Genomic DNA, 22252 nt, shown 5'->3' with positions numbered 1-22252 from the left:
CCATATTGATTATAGGATTGTGTTGGTCGCTTGCATTCCTGTCAAGATGAAGAGACAATTTTACCAGCTAATTGTCTGGGCCAAAATGAGTTCATGATTTATCTCCATGTTCAGTGGGATGCAATGATGATGGGACATTTTGTCTGATTTGGTGCTGTACTCCTGTCAAGAAGACCTGTAAGCTCTTGCTGATATCTCTGAAATAGTGACAGAAGGAGATCTGAGAGCGGGACCAGAGCTTTGATATGCAGAGCGGTGGACTCAAACATGGACTCAAACCCATGTGCCCAACATATAAAGGAGCAACAGACCAAGGCTATAAACCTATTGCCACAGTAGCATACTACCAGGAATTGCATGGTTGAAATCTGCAATAAACAGAATTTGAAGGAATTATTCTAGCAAAATACAGTCAAGACAGATTGCTGAGTCTACAATTACACCCTCCTCTTCCTTGGACTGTGACAAATGATGCTGACTGTGAGTGGTCATGTCCTGCTGAAATATGAGTTCCATAAACCCCATCACATGAGAATTAAGCCAGGGCAAATATTCAATTTTGTTAGGGATATAACCCAGGGATATTATATAAGCCCCTACTAAATGTGTATGCAGTTTGGAAACTCAGACTCTAGTTTGTACATCCAAGAATTCTGACAGATCTCCAGTATGCCTGCGTCAACCCTTGATTTTGTATGCAATGAACCCAGTCGCCAATGGAGCGCAACATTTTAGAGGCATACAATGTATGGATTGCAATCCATTTTAAATGCTGTATGCAAAGTATGATTTGCTTGTGGCATTCACACAAGAAAGGATTAAAGGTGGTTTTGCCTGTGTTCCCTCTACTTTTGAAGACGTTTGTAAAAGTTGAAGGGGACATAACAGAAACATAGATGCTAACATTGGTGTTTTTCCACCTGCAATTAACACTTTGTAAAAAACTGACCCTGAAGGAAATTAGTTAGTAAATGAGTATGCTACAGTATATCACAGAGGGAATATATGCAGGGGTCGCTGGGCCCCAACAGTAAATCTACAAATGGTGCTTTACTGTGCTTTAAGCTCATGTTGTGTGCCCAAGTCACAATGTAGATGAGGAAATGGATGTGAAATACACAAAAGTGCTAACGACGAGTATGCTCGTCCTTTTTGCTTAGACTTGCATAATAGCCTGGCACTTAAGGGGTTAAAAGGGTCTAGCAGCAACTGTATGCTAAACACAAGTAAACAAACATGCATACATGCAGCATTTCCCTGGGGATGAATCCCAGGGTATTGTTACTGCTTCCATGAATATCTGCACCTCCATGGCCCGTTTCCATGAAGCCAGGGAGGTGAGGTTGCTACCCAAGAGTCCCCCTGGCAGTGGCACTCAGCCTCAGCAGGTGGATCTCATGGGGATGGAATACCTCCATAGGACCAGTGATGATCAACTTTGTGAGAATGCAGTATTCACCCCCCGTTTTTGTCCCCTCCTTCGTCCCCTCCCCCCATTCTGTCCTGTGGTGCTCAACGGTTTATAGTCTTTTCAATGAAATAAATGCATCGAAAAAAGAAATCCATCGAAGTAAAAGCACCAAATGTAAATGCATTGAAATGCTATCTTTTACATTTAAAAGTACATATCCATCGAAATGTTTAGATGGATATGTACTTTTAAATGTAAGTATTTCAGCACTGGCCAGCTTCATGTAATGTTTCAGAGTTTATTATTTATTTTTTGGGGGATGTCCTTGGGGGTTGGGTGGAGTTGGGGGGATCCCCCAAAAAATAAATAATAACCCTAACCCTGATCGAAATCCAACAAAATATATTCAATGAAAGTGCATTTTGATGGAAATGGCTTTCAATGATTATAATTTGTTGGATATTAATTCGAAGAATCTAATTTCAATAGCTAGTCTAGACATCGTGGTCAACACCTCTATGTGTCTCTGTAGAATAGAGAATTTGAATCCTACACATAATACTGGGATGCAGAGCAGAAGAGTGCCTATAGTCACTGACGTGAAGAAGTCCACTGTTGAGCCAACATATGTGGTGCAGTCTATTACAGACTGCTACAGCGATAAAAAGTAGGGAAGGACTGGGTACCTTGTCAGGCCAATGCAGGGCAAGACAGCCCTGGAGGAGCGAGGAACTAGATGTCATTTCTCTAGCAAGAGACCTGAAGTAGGGAACAAGGCGATGCTGAGGAGTGATGGGTGTCTCTAAAGGCTCCACTGAGTGGGAGCCTATCCGGTAATGGGGAAAGCAGAAACTGGCACGGCGAAGCCAAAGCAAAGGGGAGATGCTCCACCAGGTACGCGAGAGAGAGCTTACCACTGCAGAGATGCCAAAGACAGAAATACAGAACAAAGAAGCAGTGCAGAAGCTCTGTTCAGCTCCCAGGACAGACCAGAGCCCATTGCAGAATTTCCCGAAGGTAGGGAAAGGGTTGGGCCGGTTGGTGGGAAATGGAGAGTCAGAAGCAAGTTAAACCGAGATGCATCATTATGCCCGGATACACAAAGGGATAACAAATTAACTGTAACAGCTGGAGCAAATTTTATAAAACATCCAATGTAGAACAGTACCTGGCAGGAGAGTACACCAAGTCTGTTTGGTTGGGCATTGAGTGAAGCAGTGGTAGAGAACCCGCAGAAACAGCACACCAGGGTCTGGGGTTCATATGAAGTTGAACAAAAGCAAGGTACATGGATCAAGGACCCACGAAAGACCAGATAAGCAAATAGATAAGGCGCTGAGGACAAGAGCAAGTCAGGGAGAACTCAAGAGACTATAAGGGGTTCTGGGACTCAAAAGAAAGAGAAAGGAGCTGCCAAACAAATCGGGGAGACCCCGAGACAGCCCAGAGGCATCTGGGGCTCATGAAAAAGTGGAAGAGAAATACATGGAGCTGAAACAAGGGGTTGAGTACCCATTACTAAAAGAAGAGACATGTTCAGGAATTCCAAGATCTACAGTCAAGTCAGGCAGGATATCACACCAAACTTGACACTACAACTGTCTGGAAAAGATGAAAAAGAGAAAACAAGATACAAAACAAGTTGGGGAAACCCCAAGACATTCCAGAGGGGTCTTGGACTCACGAAAGAAAGAAAGAGAGGTGCAAACAGATAAAATAAAGGGTAAGTGACCCATTGCTACATGAAGAAACATATTTTGGAATTCTAAAATCAAGTCTGGCAGGATGTTATACTAGACTTGACACTACATTGTCTTGTTGAAGAAAGGAACAGGGGAAGAGGTCCCTCCCTCCCTTCCCCCTTATACATGAGAACTGTGTTTGGTGAAACAAGGATCTACAATCAAGTTTGGCAGGGCAGTGTACCAGACGTGGCACTACATTGTGTTGCAAAGGAGAAGAACAAGGGGAAGACACTACCCCTTGAGATTTGGAAACAGTATTTAAAGGTTGCTCATGGTGTTTTCCGCTCAATAACTGAACATTAAATGTCTGTATCCAGAATGAGAAGAGCATCCTTCTGGATCAACAAGACACCAGTTTTCCTTAGTTTAGTGTAAGGGATGGAAATAGGTTTTGACACAGGACAGTGCACATTTTATTTTACAAGACATACTGACTGAGTCTGTAGTATTTTTGTTGTGGCAAGGCAGCCCCTCATAGTTATAGAGCAAGATATGTTTTTCCTTTTCTTTATTTTGATTATAAAAAAGTATTTGCTCAAAAACATGCCACCACTGTGTCAGACTCGTACTTCCGCACCCTTACACCAGCCAGAATGCTGGAACATCCCTCTACCATAACACTAGTGCCTAATCCAAACATTGTGAACATACTTTTTGAGATCACTGAGTGTGAGGACCAAAGCACAGGTCAAACAATAGTATTCAAACAAGCACACAAACTGAATAAAAGGGGCAAACAACTGGTAGGTGAAGGACCCATCCGAAACACGCCAATACTTAACACTGTGCTTAATCGAGAGACATATAAAAAAAAGGTCCGGGAGCCACTCTACCAAGAACAAGCACAGCCAAATAACCTGTTCTCTCGGAAAGGGCCCACTCGAGAGGGTTTGCTGCCATGTTTTAGCTCACTTTACCTTGCACAGAGGAGAAATAACCATTTGCAGCCCCACCCGTTTAGACAGTAAAGCATCGAAATGCTTGGCAATACTCCTCTGAGAAAAAAATACCAACAGCAATCCCAGAGATGTGTTTTGGCTTAGTTGTGCCACATCAGTGAGTTGAAGCTGTGTCTCTCTAAGCACAGTGAGCATGGGCCCACAGCTAGATTACTCTGGGTAAATTAGGGTTCAACCCCAAGTATTCATAAACATTCAAATATAATTCTGGGAGCCCCTCTGCCAAGAATGCACACAGCTAAATTACTTGATCTCTATGATGGTGCCCACTCAGGAGGGTCTACAACCATGTTTTAGCTCACTGTACCTTCCACAGAGGATAAATATCCATTTGCATACCAGTCTGGTCCCACCCTTGTAAGCAGTACAGCACCAAAATGCAAGTCAATACTCCTCTGAACAAGCATACCAACAGCAAACCCAGAGACATGTTTCAGCCATCAGGGAGGTGAAACTGTGCATCTCCAAGCACAGTGATCAAGGGGTCCACACGTCTGGATTACCCTGGATAATTTAGGGTCAAATTAAAAAAAAAAGGTCTGAGGGACACACCCACAAACCAGATGAGTTATTGAAACAATGATTTCCAAAACCTAATTATAAAAGGGAGAATAAGCCCAATGCCAGTGTGGATGTTACCAGTGTGAGTGTACTGCGAAGAAGAAAATAATGTGAGATAACTAGTAAGAAACTTAGAGGGCCACCCCACACAGGCCACAGATTGAAACAGAACAAGAGATAGCTAAGTCAAGTTATCCATACTGCAAATCCTAGCATTTAAGGCCTGTTGAAAGCTATGGCATAAAGGCCAGCTGGTGCCAGACTCTGAAAAGGAGTAGCTTAAAAGTATCCTGCTGGGTGCTCTAGTACAAATATTGCTGGCAGCTGCAAAGCCGTCAATGCCAACTAAATGTGTGCACATACTTTGAGAGACCCCTGTGGTAGGTCATAAGTACTTCAGCATGAGAAAGACGTAAGTAGGGAGAAGACAATCCTACCCAGAATCCCCCTGAACCAAGAGGGGAACTTGCAGTTCTTACCTTAGTGCAGCATCTGCATGTCCCTAGGGCAAGAGAAATAACATATGTGTTTCTCATTTAGGAGTGCTTCAAGTCTACAGGATCCCAGAGGAGCGCTTGGATCATCAGCCAAGGCAAAGAGAGTAAAAGAAGTGTGATGAGGCACTTGAAATTAAAATGAGACTGGAATTCAGTTAAAGGGTGATCTCCTGGAAGCAGACACCTCATGATTTCCTGAAGTGAAATAGGAACTTTACAGTTGGTCTCTGGGCCCTAGGGGCTCTTAGCATAAGCAGACCTTTGGATTTGCTTTATCCCCATGTATCGCTACTGTTGTCTTAAAATCTCACTTGTTGGTTCACAATCCAATAGGAATTCATCCAACCATTTTGCAAAGAGAATAAATAAATGTGCTGAACTACCTATATGTACTATATTTTGTGTTGCTCCTACCCGGAGATAGAAATGGTACTAGAGGTGGTATATGCAGAACTTGACACAGGTTTCACACCCATAAAACAACCTCTACATCATAAGGTAGTATGCTTGTCCTCAGAAGGCTACCTATCACAATAAGCTACGTATGGGCAGTCAGCTTTTATTTATCTAGCACAGGATATATAGCAATACCTCCTGGAATATGTACACTGGTTAGAACTAGCCTAACACATTAATACCTAGAGGCACCTATGGGTGAACTGCATCAAAATCAAATACAGAAAATCACTACATTGATTTGTAAGCTAGGTTGATAGAACAAAACTACTGGGGTGATCTAATGGTGTTAGTAATGCACCACAAGATTCAGTTAAGCACAGTAGAAAAAAAAGGATTAATCTCCCAAATAGTGTATCATCTTATTTTCATGCCTGATATCCTGGAAGCTCCCAACCTACATCCCAAAGGAAGGATGGGGTTTGTTTAGCTCTACACATCCCACTAAGAGACCAAAGATGTATTTGTAGGCCCCCATTTCTTTTGAAAGAAAGGGATATTAATTTTCTGACTTGGTATTTACCATTATTCTAAGGAAATAATGAACATGCGCTCCCATCCACTACAGACCTTAATAGACAGATACTTACATCCCCCGCCCATTACTGATATTGCTCATCTCACATTGGTATGGAAATAATGGGACCCTAGACTCTTTGAGGCCAGGTAATCAATATGTCCTAGTCAACATATGCTATGTTGAGCCCAAGCTTATTCCACTTGGGGCGAACACCTACACACAGATCCTTAGACACCTAGTAACTCTTTTCACTGTGGCCACATTCCCTAAAGAGATCCTCTCCATTGAGTTTTATGCCCAAGCCCCTGGGGGAGATTAAGGATCTGCTTAACATTGCACACCCTATGCATCTCTGGACCTGTTGAAAGATGTAACCAGACTTTTAACATCCTGTAAGGAAAACTGAGAGCATAGGATAGAAAGAGTATTAGCATACTTGATTGTGGCCCAATTGACCTTTTCCGAATTGACCACATGTTTTTGTTTGCTCAAATTCTTTCGGATTTGCAGTCAGTTTGAATTAAATATAGATGTATGGTGGGGTAAGGAAATAGTTTAAGGTGGGGGTTAGGGGTCTCCCCCACATTTCTGAACTGCAATAGCCTTGCCCAATATAGTTACTGAGGTTATAGCCCACTTCACCTCTAGGGTCCAGCAGTCCAATAGATGTAATAACAATCAGATCTATCATGTTAATTGGCTGAAGTCACAGATGAATAGTTACCAAACACTGTAAAGGATTACACACATCTCAGAAACAAGATCTAAATGATTTCAGATATTATTTCTATTACCACCTTTCTGGGTTGCACAAGGGATTCAGGGGTGTCCTCATTATGTTCATACACTCCCCAGGTAAGTCTGTCCAGATAAAACTCTACTAGTTACCAGAGGCTTGTAGAATAATTGTGAGAAAGGAGATAAAGAAGAAGCTTAACTTGCAGTTATATAACACTCCCATACCCAGTGGTGCTCGCCAATAGGGATGGTAAAAAGACCAATGGGAATTGATGATTTTGCATTGACTTTCACAAAGTAAATGAGCTTTCTTGGTTCGATGCACAACCCATGGTAAAGGTGGGCCAATTCATTAAAGAGATTGGTCCTCTAAATGTATATCTACTTAAAATAAAACAGAGGCCTTTTTACATATTCCCTTCACCGCTGAGGATAAAGGGGAAACAGCCTTTTCTTTTCCTTCAATTCCGCATTTTACATTTTTAAACTCTCTGGTGGATTATGGATTTGTTGTTGAGGCCATATAAGTCCTTCACACAAACACATAGAGAAGGCATTATCACTAATAGCAAGCCCTGGGAAGAGCATATTCATCAGATATATTCTGTAGGCCAGACATTAGAAAAGGCTTGGTTAACAGCTAATCTGGTCAGAGTGCCTAATACACAATGCAATATTTGGGATTCGGCAGGGGAAATGGTCTAGTGCAGTACCAGTCAGAATAGATGCCCACAGTCAAATAAAGACCTGGTCCAACAACTAAGAAAGAGCTGCAAGCCTTTTTGGGCTGAGTCTGGTACTACAGGAGTTTATCACAACATTCTTAAAATTGAGAGACCCCATACCCAAAAGTTCACAAGTTAAAATCGGAACAGCCTTCCCCATCAGGTTGGAGGGAGTCCAAATGTGAAGCATTTCAATATTCGAAAAATGTCTAGTGTAGCTCCCTTTACTTGCCATGTGAGACTTAACCTAGGCATTCATTTCACAAATAGACTCATCTCAAGTGGGCATGGGATCAATGTTATTTCTGGAGTGGCTTGTTCTATATCAGTCAAACCTATACATTTGTCATCAACTTCTAGGTCAAGAGTGAAAAGTAAACCATCATCTAATTGGAGTATCTCGCTTTGAAGTGGGCAACAGAAGCATTAAAATAGCTTTAAATGGGCCAACAATTCTACCTGATCACACATCATGCACGGGTAGACGGGTTTTAGAGGAAAGAAAGTTACATCTGCAGATTATGCATCATTGGAGAATCCATTGGTTTCAAAGGGCTGATATTTTATCAATTTGAGAAATACCTAGGTAGTGGGAAGAGAAATGTTGCCAGAAGAATCCCCGGTGCAAGAGAGCAAGATAACCGTCTTACCACTATAAAGCATCAAGAACCTCTAAGGCAAGATGGCTATGTGAGGATCCAGGAATAAGTCGCAGACACAGTGGGCTAATGGTATTGGTGAAAGACTTTTATTAAATCATACAGGGTTTGGAAAATGCCCCAATGTCCCTAATCTAGGAGGTATTTCCCTACCTCAACTAGAACTAATGATCCATCCTGTGTGAAGATCTCTAAAACAAAACATCCTGTGTCCGAAATCCTATCTTAGCCTTTGCATTCGACAACCAACTCTAAAGTGCCACGGTTATTGTCTCTGGCTTGAAAAGTTCCCAACTGTTAAACAAAAAGGTATAATTCAACACAAGTTCTAAAATGGATAGTGTTCACAGTTACTGGAAATGGCTCCCTTCCCCTGGTTTCGCTCCACCAAATCAAACATTCCAAAGAATAAGCAAATTCTTTAAGGCCCAAGAGGATAAATCTCTCCTCTTGGTGTTGCAATCCACTCGAGGGGAAATAACCCCCTTCCAAAGTCTTTTCCACAAACGCTGTAATTTCCCCACAGGCATGACTCTTCCTCTGGATTATCTTTTCAAAGTAACACAATTTGGGTGCAAATCCCAGGCTCGCCAAACACCTGATATACTCTCCTGCGAGCCTCTCACTTTATTTCTGTATTTCTTGCATTTACATAGCTCCAATATTCTGTATTGTTATCCCCAAAACACTGGGTCTCAAACCCACTTTCATTTACTTTCTTTCTCAAATGTCCAAACATCTCATATACTCTCCTGCCAGGTTCTTTCTTTATTCTGTATTTCCCCTATTCACACAGTTCCAATATTCTGGATTACTTTTGTCAAAGTATCAGATCTCAAACCCTCTTTCATTCACTTTTTTTGTTAAATGTCTCTGTGACCGAACCTCCTTGCTCGGAGGTGACCCGACTCATGTACCTGGCACCACAGGGGTGTTGCAAGATCTGGAAAAGATCTGGGGCTACACTAAAGTCAGGACTTTTGAGTTTCGGGCCTACCTAGCCTTTTGGTTGTAGCCCCTAAACTTTAACCCGGTGCTACAACCAAAAGACCAGAGTCTATAGCCCTCCACCAACGCCTCTGCCTGGCACTTATCAGATGTAGCTGCCAATGTGCCCCAGTGACCAAGCTTCCCTTCCAAGGGCTCACCAACTTTCTCTGGTGTTCTTCGGGCCTCTCACAGCAAATACATGGAAGCTCCCCGGTGTCCCGCCTCCTCTTCAAGTGCTTACCAGCTTCGTCTGGTGGCTTGCTTGTCCTTTGCAGCTCACACCTCACTCCTGAGCCCTTCAATGTGTTCGGGTGGCATTGGCACTGCTTCTCGGTTCCCGCAGTCACCAGGGAGGATCCTCTTCTCTTCTCTTACTGCTATGATCCCGGCATGGCAAACCAGCTCCTGTATTCCTCCTTCTCTCGCTGTCTTCCTGCTTGCCTATGGACTTCTCAGTTCGGCTTCCCTGGAAGTAATTATCTGGGTGCAACTCTCTGTTATCTGCTCCTGTTCCATCTTTAAACTTCTGCTTCCAGGATGGGAGTTGCTTGGAGCCAATCGGCGTCTTCTAAACACTAGACTGCTCCTTCTGGTTCTGCTGAGAATTCGGCATTACTCGGCTCTGCTTCCTTGTCTCAGTACTTGTATTTTCCCATGGCAGAATAACGCTTTGTTTTATCTTCTCTCCAAAAGCAAGATATCCCTTATCTATCAGACAATAGGACATCGGGATATGGGAATTGTAGTTATGGAGGTTAGGGTCTGGGTTTCAGGAATGTGATGAGGAAGGTGTGTTGTAATAAAGTGAGCTACTGGGGTTATTGTGTTCTCTCTAGGATAGCGTACCCAAATCCATAGGAGAACCCCCTTGCCATGGGCTCCTCCCTCATATTGCTACCCAGAGGGGATCTTCTGAATAGAGGACACATCACTCTAACCATATGAGAAGGGGTTCTCCCAGGAAAACAGGGACGACATTCTGAAATTAATCACAGAAAGCTACCATCTTGCCTCGATAAAGAATCCAGAGACCCAGGGGTAAGAGGGGTAATGCAATCAGTCTTGCCCCATCAAATTAAGGCTAAGGTATCCCAGAAGAGAACTCGACATTGGGCTCATCGGAATAAGACAAGTCAAAGAAATATGCTGTGGCATTTAAAACGTCCATGAGACTGTGAGGGTTTTAAAGGATGTGCTCGTGAATGCACACACCCTACGAGTTTGTGAAGTTTATAAGGGAGTGAATATTTGGACTCAGGACACTCGGCCCTCATATCAAAGTCCCTTCACTGGATTTTCTCATCTGCCATCATGTCCAGTTGTCTTAGATTCTCACTTTTTTAGTTGTATCTTCATCTAATCGGAGGAAACCAACCCTTTCCCTCAGGGAATAAGAAAGGTGTTGACATACTCCTAGGTGTTGTGTGCTCCAGTGTATCCATCCTGTGGCTGTGGGTTGAAGTTTCTATTCAGAATTTTAGTTGGAACTTAAATGTAAACATAACTAAACAGGCATTAACATCACATATGTAATATATTTAGTCGGGGTATGTAAAATTAAATTACATTTTAGTTTATTTGTACACAAATGAGTTTAGTTGTGAGGGCAAATGAAATTGAAAAGTACACTCTGTCAATAACCATTCAACATATTGAAAATCAGAGCATTAATTAACATTTAAAAAACTTGAGAAAAGCAAAAATTCGATCATTTTTTCTGAATATTGAATTTTGTTAAATTATTTCTCCATTTTACGTCAAACCATCACATACATTTTATGTGGGGAAGCATTTCTAAATGCTAACTGGACCGAAGTGAGCAACTGCAAAAGAGCATACCTGAACTTCAAAATTCATATTATCCAAGAACTTTTGGTTCATGGTTTCTGCAAATTTGTTGATGGCTCTGAGAAACACTCTGAAAAGAACAAAGACATTATTAATAAGAAAAAAGTTAGCATCATTTTAAAGTGCTACATTTCAAGAACTTGTCTGATGAAGTGTCACATTTAAAAGCAGTCAGCATGACTATCTTTGTAGTTTAGGACCAATAGTGGAGTCACATATATGTTGTCTTTGTTTCTAGAATACCTCTATTGTCATTTTTGGACCAACCTTATCTGTTCGTGTTTTCATCATAAAAATAGTGTTTTACCAAACTGCGAGACTTTATATTTAACACATGGCTTTAACCAAGTGCAGCAGTGTGACTAACACATAAAACATTTAAAACAGTGCATGCAACGAGTACTTTAACATGATGACACTTTTCGATCACAGGTCAGATTAGGTGAACAATAACGTAGTCTCGGAGAAGCACAACGAACAATGAGGAACATGTGCTCACTTTGTCCATGAAGGCACAGGAGCGTTTAGAACACAAACATAACTGAGAATGGACCGTGGACTGGATGGCGAGTCGATGTACTTGGAATACCTGCTTAGGGTTTCCTTTCTTGAACCATGATATCCCATAAGTGTGGTATGGCTAGCATTACAGTATGGCCACATCATCAGCATGAGAAATGCAGGGATATTGCAGTCTGAAATGCAAAGTTCCCTTTGAGGCACGATTCCCATTAATTATTTTATTTTATGAGAATCGCTTTCCTTTTCTTCATTATGAAAACTAATTTATTTTTCGGATAGATGTCTCTGTATTTGCCATACTTTGCTTTACCTTATTCGAATATTCCGCAATATTTCAGAGAGATGTTTCAGGTTTGGATGAGAGTCATATATAACCCCGTTTCAACATGGATTTATGTCCAGTGACATACTCTGAGATATGCAGTGGTGTAACACTAAATAAAGGGGACCCCTTGTGAGACCTAGTGAGGCCCCCATGTTCCTCGAAGAAGCATATTCTGTGCCACTGACTCTCAGCTCGGTCTTGGTCACCACTCATAACTAGTTATGTTATGTTATGTTATGTTATGTTATGTTATGTTATGTTATGTCACTTGGCATTTATTTAGCGCCTTATATATCATTGGTATGACCTCAAAGCAGTGGTAGGTTGAACGCCCTCAGGAACCACAGTTCAAGTCAGTAGAGAGAGAGAGAGTATCATGGTGCATGGGTGTACCTGATATGTGTGTAGCTGGTGTAGTTGTTGGATGATAGCTGCTTCCTAGCGATAGGTGTGGTTCTGAGGAAATCAGTTGGATGTGTTCAGTCTGGTGGGTGGACACCCAGCCTGGGTTCTGGATGTGTTAGGCCTGAGGAACGCCTATGCGAGCAGCTAGCCGGAATGTGCTCAGCTAGCTGCGTTTTATTAGGGTGATGAGGTGATCATGGAGTCGTGTTCGTATGTGAACAGCTAGGCCGAATTATCAGGGGTATAGCTGTGTTCTAGTTGAATGATGGTGTATAGTAGAGAGTGTTGTTATATGGTAGCTATCAGTAAAAGTGCCTGAGATCTTATATATATATATATATATATATATATATATATATATATATATATATATATATATATATATATATATTATATATATATATATATAAATCGGAATACAGGTAGATAGCATATATAGGGGATACAGATATATGGCAACAACATGGTGAACTGGTGTTGCCACCATCCGCTCCATCCGCTCCATCTGCTCCATCCGTTCAATCTGTTTCATTCACTCTATCCGTTTCAGTCGCTCTATCCGTTCCATCCACTCCATTAACTCCTTTATTTTCTCTACTCGATCAACTTTGACATTCTGTTTACTGTGTCCACCCACTCCGTTTACTCCATCCTTCAAATCCATTCACTCCAATCATTCCTCTAATCCATCCATTCTATTCTATCATGTGGGTGAGCACCAGGTAGGACAGCTTCATTGTGTGTTTCGTCGCTGGATTGCAGGGGGTTTGGAAACATCTTTGGGTGGCCATCAGTGTTATGGGAAGAGCCGCATTTTTAGTAGTTTGCGGAATTACAAGTAGTCTTTGGTGTGTCGGATGTGGGGTGTGGAAGCGAGTTATATAGAGTGGGGGGCCTATAGTGATCATATAGTGATTATAATGACCATGCAGCGATGTGATGCAGACTGGACAACGTAAAGATGCATGGAATTTAATCAAATCTTACATCTTACAACTAACATAGAAACAAAGGGGTTGTGTCTGGCGGCTGGCACGCAAATGCTCCAGCCGCCATTGTGTGCAGTCAGTAACATGTATTTATTTATTTATTGAGCATTTATTAAGCACCTGTACAACAAAATAGTTTTTGCAGGCACCACGAGTCAAAATGGGGAGGGAACACAGGGAGTAATAATGGCAAAAGACAGTAAATATACAATTGTGGTCCTACTAGGACTTGTGGCATTCGGACGTGAAAGTGCAGTTATGAGAAGTGCAGGAGATAGGGGAGTGAAGGGGGAGGGAGCACGGTATGGGCAAGTGTTGGTAACAGTGCAGGAGGGAAGTGCTGAGGGGTTCCAAGGGAGGAGGCCACTGGCTAAGTGCTAGGGTGGAGGAATCCCAAGGGTGGGATGCACAGCCGCAGGGTAGGGTCCCAATAGTGCAGTGCTGGGAGGGGGGACAGTTCTGGTGATGACTGGGCAGGGGCCTGGTAACCTGTGACATTCATGAAGGTCCAGGGTGCTAGAGTCAGCTGCAGTGGGGTGATTAGCAGGGAAGGGAAAGAGGGAAAGAGGTAGAGAAAACAAAGAGTTTTGAGAAGTTTGCGAAGGTCTGGCTCAAGTCTGAGAGGGACAGGGAGGCTGTACCAAAGAGCAGCATCAGCCGGCGAGAGAGACCTGCCCCACCACTTTCTGCTTGGAGAAGCATTTGACATGCAGAGAGATGGAGTTAGAGGAGCGGATTAATCTAGCATGGAGGTATTTAGAGAGAGAGGGGGTTGGCGAAAGCCTTGTGGATGATGCAGAGGGTCTTGAATTTGATCCTTGAGGCCACCGGGTGCCAGTGGAGAGATCTTAGTGCTGGAGGGATACAGTCCCTGGGGTTGAGACCAAGGATAAATCTTGCAGCCCTATTCTGGATTAGTTGAAGGGTGCATAGGGAGGAAAGGGTGAGATTGAGGAAGAGGATGTTGCACTAGTCCAGCCTAGAGAGAAACAGATATCTGGAAGCATTGAGCTTCTGTGGAAAGGTGAAGAAAAGGAGAATGACTCTAAGGAGGTGAAGTTGGAATTGGGCCTTCTTGGCAAAGTTCAAGATGTGGGGGTGAAGGAGAGAGAAGAGTCAAATATGACGCTGTGGTTTTTGGCCTTAAGTGATGGTGAAGGTAGAGGGACCAAGGAGGGCAGCCAGAGGATAGGAGGGAAACATGGGGCAGGTGTCCCAATAAGAAGAATCTCTGTCCGACTGGCATTAAGATAGAGGTAATGAGCCACACACCAATGCTGAATAGCAGATAAATAATCAGGAATAAGAGAGGAGGATAAAGAAGTTGTAGAGAGAAGTTTGAAGGAAAACTATGTGTCAACACTGGAAATCAGGAGAGAAGGAGGAAATCAGGTGAGCAAGAGAGGTGAGATAGATATTGAACAGCTTTGGCAATAGGATAGAAACCTAGGGGATGCCCCAGGTAGAGAGTGAAGTGGTGCAGGTGGGGCTGAAACTGGGAGGAGTGGTGTAATGCTTTTTGAATCAACTAAAAACATGGAGTCTGTATGAAATGCATTCTGGGTGTGCTCAGAACAGCAATGCAAATTTTCCTCAAGCTTCAGTTAATGTGAGCTCTGAATACTGTTTGCATTCTTTGAAATACTAGAAAAACATGTTTTCTCTCGCCTCTGTTAGTCTGCAGTGCTTCAAGGACTGCTGCCCGATAACGTTGCAGGAGCCAAAAGCAAGCTAGGTTGTGTTTCGTGCTCCCATGAGAAAGGGAAATGTTTACCTCTTGGAGTTTTCCATGTGACATTTCGGGCGAAAGCCTGTGGAGGTATGCAACAGGTGAACTTTCTGGAAAAATACTCTCCTGCATTTGTGGTTTAAATTGGATAGCGGGAGGAGAGAGTGATCAGATCAGGGTTAGAGATATGCATTTCCCCATAGATTAGGGAATCCAGAATATACCCTGCTGAGTGTGTCAGACCAGAAGGAAGAATAGTGAGAGGGAGTCACAGAGGTCACAGAACAGTGAGGTGGCTGTTTCAGGAGAGTCGAGGTGGATATTGAAGTCACTGAGGAGGAAGAGTTTGGAGGAGGAGGTTAAGAGGGAGGAGAGGAGGTCGGCCCATCCAGAGAGGAAGAGAGGGATAGGGCCAGGGGGCCTGTTGATGGTAGCAAGGGAGCAAGAGAGTGGGTGAGACTCCGAGCCTGCTGAGTAGGCATTCAAAGGAGGAGTAGGATTGAGTAGGTATGATAGAAGCAGGGATCCACTCGGGGTAAATCATGGCCACTCCACCGCTAGGCCGGTTTGGCCTGGGTTTGGAGAGGATTTCGTAGCCCTCGGGAAAGAGAGTGCTAAGAGCAGTGACAGAGCTGGCATTGAACCGTGTCTCATTAAGGGCGAGGATGTTGAGGTCAAAGTCTTCAAGAAGGTGGACAGTTTGACATTAATATCCACCTGTCAAAAGCAGAGGTTGCTTTTGCTACAAGGGGGTCAGGCAGCACCAGAAGTAAACAATTTAATGTAAGTGGCGGCAGGTGAATATCTTTAGTGCATGAACCTTAACATCTTCAACAAACTAGTGCAAGCATAGCAAGGAATACATTATTTCCCAAGGAAAGGTTTAAAAGTATTCTTTTTAAATTGTGAATTTTAAGCATATTTTCTGAGAAAAATGGAATAAAAAGGCATACAATGTATAATTGTCTCTCTAGTGTAATGCATGATTGAAAAAGCCAACTCTCGATCCCACCTCACCCAACAATTACAGACCCATCACCACTGTCCCATTCCTCCTCAAAATATTGGACAAAGCAGCCTACCTGCAGGTCCAGCACTTCATTGAAGAGAACAAACTCCTTGGACTCCGCCAATCTGGCTTCCGCCCCAGACACGGGACCGAAACCGCCCTACTTGACCTGAAAAACCAGATGGACGATGCTAGAGACTTGGGTAAACCAGCACTTCTCCTACTCCTTGACCTATCCGCGGCCTTCGACCTCGTGGATCATAGTGTCTTATGCCACCACCTTTCCTCCACTGCCAAATTCTCCCCAGAGGCCACAGCCTGGATCACCTCTTTCTTTCAAGAGAGAACCATGCAAGTATTCTCTGACCTAGCCGCCGCATCACCAACCATTATACTTTGTGGTGTACCCCAAGGCTCCTGTCTCTCCCCCACCCTATACAACATCTTCACACGACCCCTCTTCCTCATCCTCGACGCTATGGGCATATCCTACACCAACTACGCCGACGACACGCAGATCCTCCTCACTCTCACAGGGAACTATGACACTGACTCCCTGACCCTCAACAACTTCTACAACACCATCCAAGCCTGGATGGCAGACAACGGTCTATGCCTCAACTCTGACAAGACAGAACTCCTCCTGGTAGGTTCCCCCGACACACTAAAAAATCTAGATGCCCAATTCAGCCACTTCACCATTGACTCCATTAAAATTCCGGTCTCCGACTCTGTCAAAACTTTGGGAGTCTACCTGGACTCCAGCCTATCCATGGATAGACAAGTCAGCGCAATAGCCTCAGCAGCTGCATATCATGCCAAACTTATCAACGCAGTCAGACCCTTTCTCTCCAAAGAGAACTGCACCAACATAGCCAGAGCCATCACCGGCTCTAGGCTAGACTACTGCAACGTACTCTTTCTAGGAACCTCCAACAAAAACTTATAAAGACTACAAGTAATACAGAACAATGCTCTCCCGGCAGCCCAAGGCATTGCTAAAAGAGAACACATCTCTGAAGCCAGAAAACTAGCCCACTGGCTCCCAATAAAGGAAAGGATCGTATTCAAAGCCCTGACACTGACCCACAAGTGCATTCACCTCACTGCTCCAGCATACCTCTCTCAAAGGATCCACCCCGTCTCCACTACCAGGCCAACCAGATCACCGTACACCAACATGCTCTCGGTGCCACTAGTAAAAAGAGTAAAAGGGGAGGATACAGCTTCCCCTATCTAGCGCCCACTCACTGGAATGCCCTTCCTCCCACTATCCGAGGGGAGGCCTCCCTCACCACCTTCCGCAAAACTCTGAAAACTACCCTCTTCACATAAGACCCGACACACCAGCACGAATACTTATCATATATGTTGTAATATACGTCCCAATGCAATATCTGTAACAACAGTATGATATCTTGTAGTATTCATAATGTGTTATCAATCGCTTTCATGCCTGTACCATGTAACTAAGTTATTGCAAGTAACAGCGCCTCAATGCCCCTGGGCTTCTTGCGCGCTATATAAATATAAATAAATAAATAAATAAATAAATTTTAAAAAAGGACACATAGGGAGAATAACGTGGGTGCTAAAACCTGGCTAGACCATTTCACAGAGCCAGGTAGCCAGATATGAGGGCGGTGATCGGTGTTCTACACTGTGTCTGACTTTTAAGGAGGTGGAAACCGGAGTCAAACACCAATCACAAAACCGCGCACCAGAGACAAAGTGGGTGCACCACATATCATAGCTTCTCATTTGCATAAAAGACATGAGTATTATGGAAAAAAGGACAAGACCAGAAACCTTACTGATGTTAAAATGAAGCCGAGACAAGCATACACTTAAATCGGTCAGCAGATGGAAGATGCAGCATGTTTATGCCTGGTCCCTTTTTTATAAAAGGGAAATGTTCTTTCTAAAACCAAATAAGGTAAAAAGTCTAAAGATGAAGATAAATATAGACTGGGTTAAGGATTGCATAGCCATAATAAAGCATCATTGAAGAAAAACGACACTGTTGGAAAGTAATGCACTGGGGGGCGTGACTAGGCGCCGTTTGAGATGGCCGCCTGATCCGAGCGCTCCCACTCCGTTTTTATTCCATCATATTTTCTCTTCATGCCGGCGCATCATTTTCTTCACACAATATTTGTGATACCTTAATAAGTTCCCCGGTGGTCCGTGTAGTATTCTATTTGCTGTTCTATGGATGTGCTGGAAGACCCATGCATGTTGGTGTGCTGGGCTTGCAAGCAGCGAGGTCCCATGACTTCAGGAGCCGACGTTCCTGTCAGCTGTTCGGTTTGCATGTCAGACCCGACACACTATACCTGAGGAAGGCTCTTTTCTTCACAACACAGGCCTGGCTTCACTTTTAAAGGTACATACAACCTTATAAAACCGTAACCAGTGGAAGATTATTGTCCTATTTCAAAGCACATTTGCCTTCCATCCTTCAACTATTCAAACACTTTTTAAGCATATGTGGCCCATTTCCTTTTGGCTACTGGGCTTAACATCTCTGTGCAGGCATTGTGGAAACATTCAGAATTATAAACGTGCCTGTCATTAAAATACCTTTTCATCCAAATGTGCAATTGGAAAACTACAACCAGGTCACATTGAAGTTTGGTTGCCATGTTTTCTTTCTCTTTTAAATGTCGTAATTGAATGTTTTCAAGTACTTACGGCTTTATGATCTATTTTTCTTCAGACCTTGTGCAGTCATTAAGGCTGCCTTGGAAGCTGAAATCTCACCCATTATGAGGTTTCCTTAAGCGCTGAATGTGCAATAGATGAAACATATGTAGTACATATTAAAATACAGCTACTACTTTACAACATAGTGGTTAAGTGCTTCCATGAACTTCATAAGAAAGGCTACAATTATTTTAGCTGGATAAATTCATCAAGGGTACACTGAAAATTGATAGAGACGTGTTTCTGTTGTTCAGAGCGGACTCCACTATCCCCTCGTTGAGCATTGTTCCATGACGTACTATTACCGCTGGGCAACCTATGTGCGGAAAAGATACTTGCCTGGAAGAGAATTGCATCAAAAAGCGAGTGAGGCATAAATATACAATTGTGTGTCAGTGTGCCTGTGCAACTATGTTTTTAATATGACATCAGAGAAGAGCCAGGGTAAAGAAATACCCATCTCCCTATCAAATAAGAGACAGAAAAGTGAATCTCCAACACCTAAGGAAAATGCACCTGACTCTACCATGCAAGCCATTCTTATGGAAATAAAGGCTCTGAATCCCGTGATGGAGGCAACCAATGTTAGTCTACAATACAATGATGACAAATGGTCTAGTTTTGAAGCAAGAATCATGGAAGTCGAACAGAGAGTTAGTAATATTGAAGACATTACAGGTACAGTTCAGGTACTTGAGAATGCAGTGAAATTCCAGCAGAAACATACCAAAACTTTGGAAAATCGCCACAGAAGGAACAGTTTACGAATTGTTGGCCTGCCTGAAGGTATTGAGGGAGATAATCCAATTCTGTTCCTCAACAATCTCCTAATGAAGCTCCTAGAATTCCTGTCATCAGTTCAACTAAACATCCAGACGGCTCACCGGATTGGACCTATGTACTTCATACAGCCCTCCAACAGTATCAGTAACAATTCATACAGAATCTTCATATTTGCTCTACTGGACTACACTCATGTGCTTCTGATCGTGGAGAAAGCTAAATCAATAAAACAGCTTGCATGGAACGGTAGAAGAATGTTCATTTCCCAGGCTGTATCAAACGCTACAACGGCTAGAAGGAAAGAGTTACTTGCTCTCACACCTGCTCTTAAACAGCTCAACGAAAAATATGGCATCATCCATCCAGCTATTCTTAAAGTGACTCTCAATGGCTAAACTTCTACTTTTCAAGACCCTATTGCTCTAAGACAATTTATTCAAAATCAAAGAAGAGATCATATGGATACTTCGAGACCACCTACTTGATTGTTCTGACCTATGCTTCTTTAATTATTACTAACTCTTGTTATAAAGTTCCTTCATCAGAGCGGTGTGTAGGATGGCTGTCTCTCCAGACGCTCTCCCAACCTATTCTTATTTCTTCGTACTCAACATGGTTTGGAGTGGCCGCTTACTGTTAGCCACAACTGCTTTTGATGTTTTTTTTTTCTCTAGATTGATCTTATCCATGTTGATTTTGTTAGTCCTCGCGCTTCCTTTATGTGTCTTCCCTTTATTGTCCTGGTCAAGTGTGCCCATGAAGTTTACCACTGTCTTGGAAATAATATCCAGCTCTTGGTTCGATACAACTCAGTATATCTCTTACTACTCATAACTATTACATTCCTAAATTTTGTTTACAGATTATTACACTGCTGCAATCTCATACATTCAATGTAACAACATGGAATGTTAAAGGGCTACATAATCCTATTAAAAGACAGAAAATGCTCTCTCATCTTAACAGAACTAAACCCTCCATCGCCTGCATTCAGGAATCTCATCTCTTTAGAGAAGAAGGAGCCAAACTTAAAAGCCATTGGGTGGATAAAGTTTTTTCGAGTGCCACTAATGGATAGAAAAATTGTGTTATAACCCTAATTAATAAGAAATGATATTGTAAAAATTAGCGAACAAATCCAATGACATAGGTAGAGGAGTCATGGTAACACTCTTAGTGAATTCCACTGAATTCACTGTCTTTACATCTATGGACCTAAATTACCAGATCCCTCCTTTTGGGTGCAACTTAAAAACCATGTCCTCTCTAATCCTAACAATCTGATTGTTTGTGGGGACTGCAATGAGATATTGGACCCATACCTGAATAGGAAATCCATTGTCCGCTATAAACTTACCAAATCCCATATGAAATTTCCCAAATTTATCTTAGTATTATGCCTTATTGATAATTGGTGGATTACTCATCCTTCTGACTCTGAATTCTCATTTTTTTCCTAGCCCCCACAAAACTCAATCTAGATTAGATTATATATTTAAATCTAAACCACTGGAAAGCTGCCTTTTAGATGCCAATATTAATTGTATAGCGTTATCTGATCATGCACCTGTCCACATACATCTGCCCTCTCCACAAAACTAGAAATTCTAACAGATGGGGATTTAACACAGATGAGGCATTTTTTCCCTTCATAACAAAACAACATAACCACTTCTTCCTAGAAAATGTAAGCCAAGATACCTCAATCTCTAATAACTGCAACTGCTACAAAGCAGTCCTTCAAGGACACATTATTTCCTTTGTAGCCAATAAAATGAAAGCGCTTAAACAGTCAGAAAACATGTTGAAAGAATTTAAAGCCCTTGAATCTCAATACTCACGCTCCAACTCCGAAACAATCCTACACTCCATTATAGAATTTAGAATTCAATGCAATAAAATAGTAACCCAATACTCCTGTGACAACATTTGAAAATACAAAGCTAAAAACTACCAACTTTCTAATAGAATGAGTAACTCCCTGGCTTCTTACCTGAAACTTAAAAAAGGAAAATCTGCAATTACAGTCATTAAAGATTGCTTAAGAAATATAACGCTTTATGACAAAGAAATTATCAAAGTCTAATCTGATTTCTATAAGAAACTAGATACCTCTAAATGCCCTTTTATTGGTAGGTGGAGCAAGTGGTGAGGAAAGGTCAGAGGGGGAAAGGAGATAATGGTAGAAACAATTGAGTCTTCATATATGACTGGTGTGACAGACGTATCAGTGGCTGACAGAGAGGTGGAGATGAATAAGAGATCCAAATAGTTATCCTCTGTGTGGGTAGGTAGGTTATGGATAGATGGGAGACCGTGGTCACTAAGAAACGACTGAAGTTCAGACTTCTGAGAAGGAATTGGAGAGGGAAGATTAAAGTCACCTAAGAAAATGAGGTGATGTTGAGTTGCCCAAGCTCATGAAAGAATGGTTCAGTGGGACCATAAGGGCGGGTGATGATGTGAACCGAGTAAGGGAGAGCAATAGCAGAGATGGGGAATTCAAAAGAAATAGGACAGGAAAAGGCATTGGAGATATGTAAGACATTGAGGCTGGAACAGAGTAGGTGTCCGGTGCCTCCACCTCTGCCATTCAGTTTGGAGTCATATAGGGCCACCCGAGGGACAGTGTCAGATAGAGAAATACAGGTTTCAGTGATAGCAAGAAGGCCTAG

General features: G+C 42.5%; 1 protein-coding gene across 2 annotated transcripts in view; it reads right to left on the bottom strand.

Moving 5' to 3' along the window:
- The window catches only part of DOCK2 (dedicator of cytokinesis 2), a 2833934-nt gene that overhangs the window by 648127 nt on the left and 2163555 nt on the right, over positions 1-22252 (bottom strand). For both annotated transcript variants that reach the window (XM_069654309.1, XM_069654310.1), the window contains exon 30: positions 11101-11179. In XM_069654309.1, coding sequence (XP_069510410.1) covers positions 11101-11179 — 79 coding nt within the window. The remainder of the gene's footprint in view (positions 1-11100; positions 11180-22252) is intronic.

This window comes from Ambystoma mexicanum, chromosome 3q (genome assembly GCF_040938575.1).
Source record: "Ambystoma mexicanum isolate Mex_15411 chromosome 3q, UKY_AmexF1_1, whole genome shotgun sequence".
Taxonomy (NCBI): Eukaryota; Metazoa; Chordata; class Amphibia; order Caudata; family Ambystomatidae; genus Ambystoma; species Ambystoma mexicanum.
The sequence above is the reverse complement of the archived record's forward strand: the minus strand, read 5'-3'. Positions and strand labels throughout refer to the sequence as shown.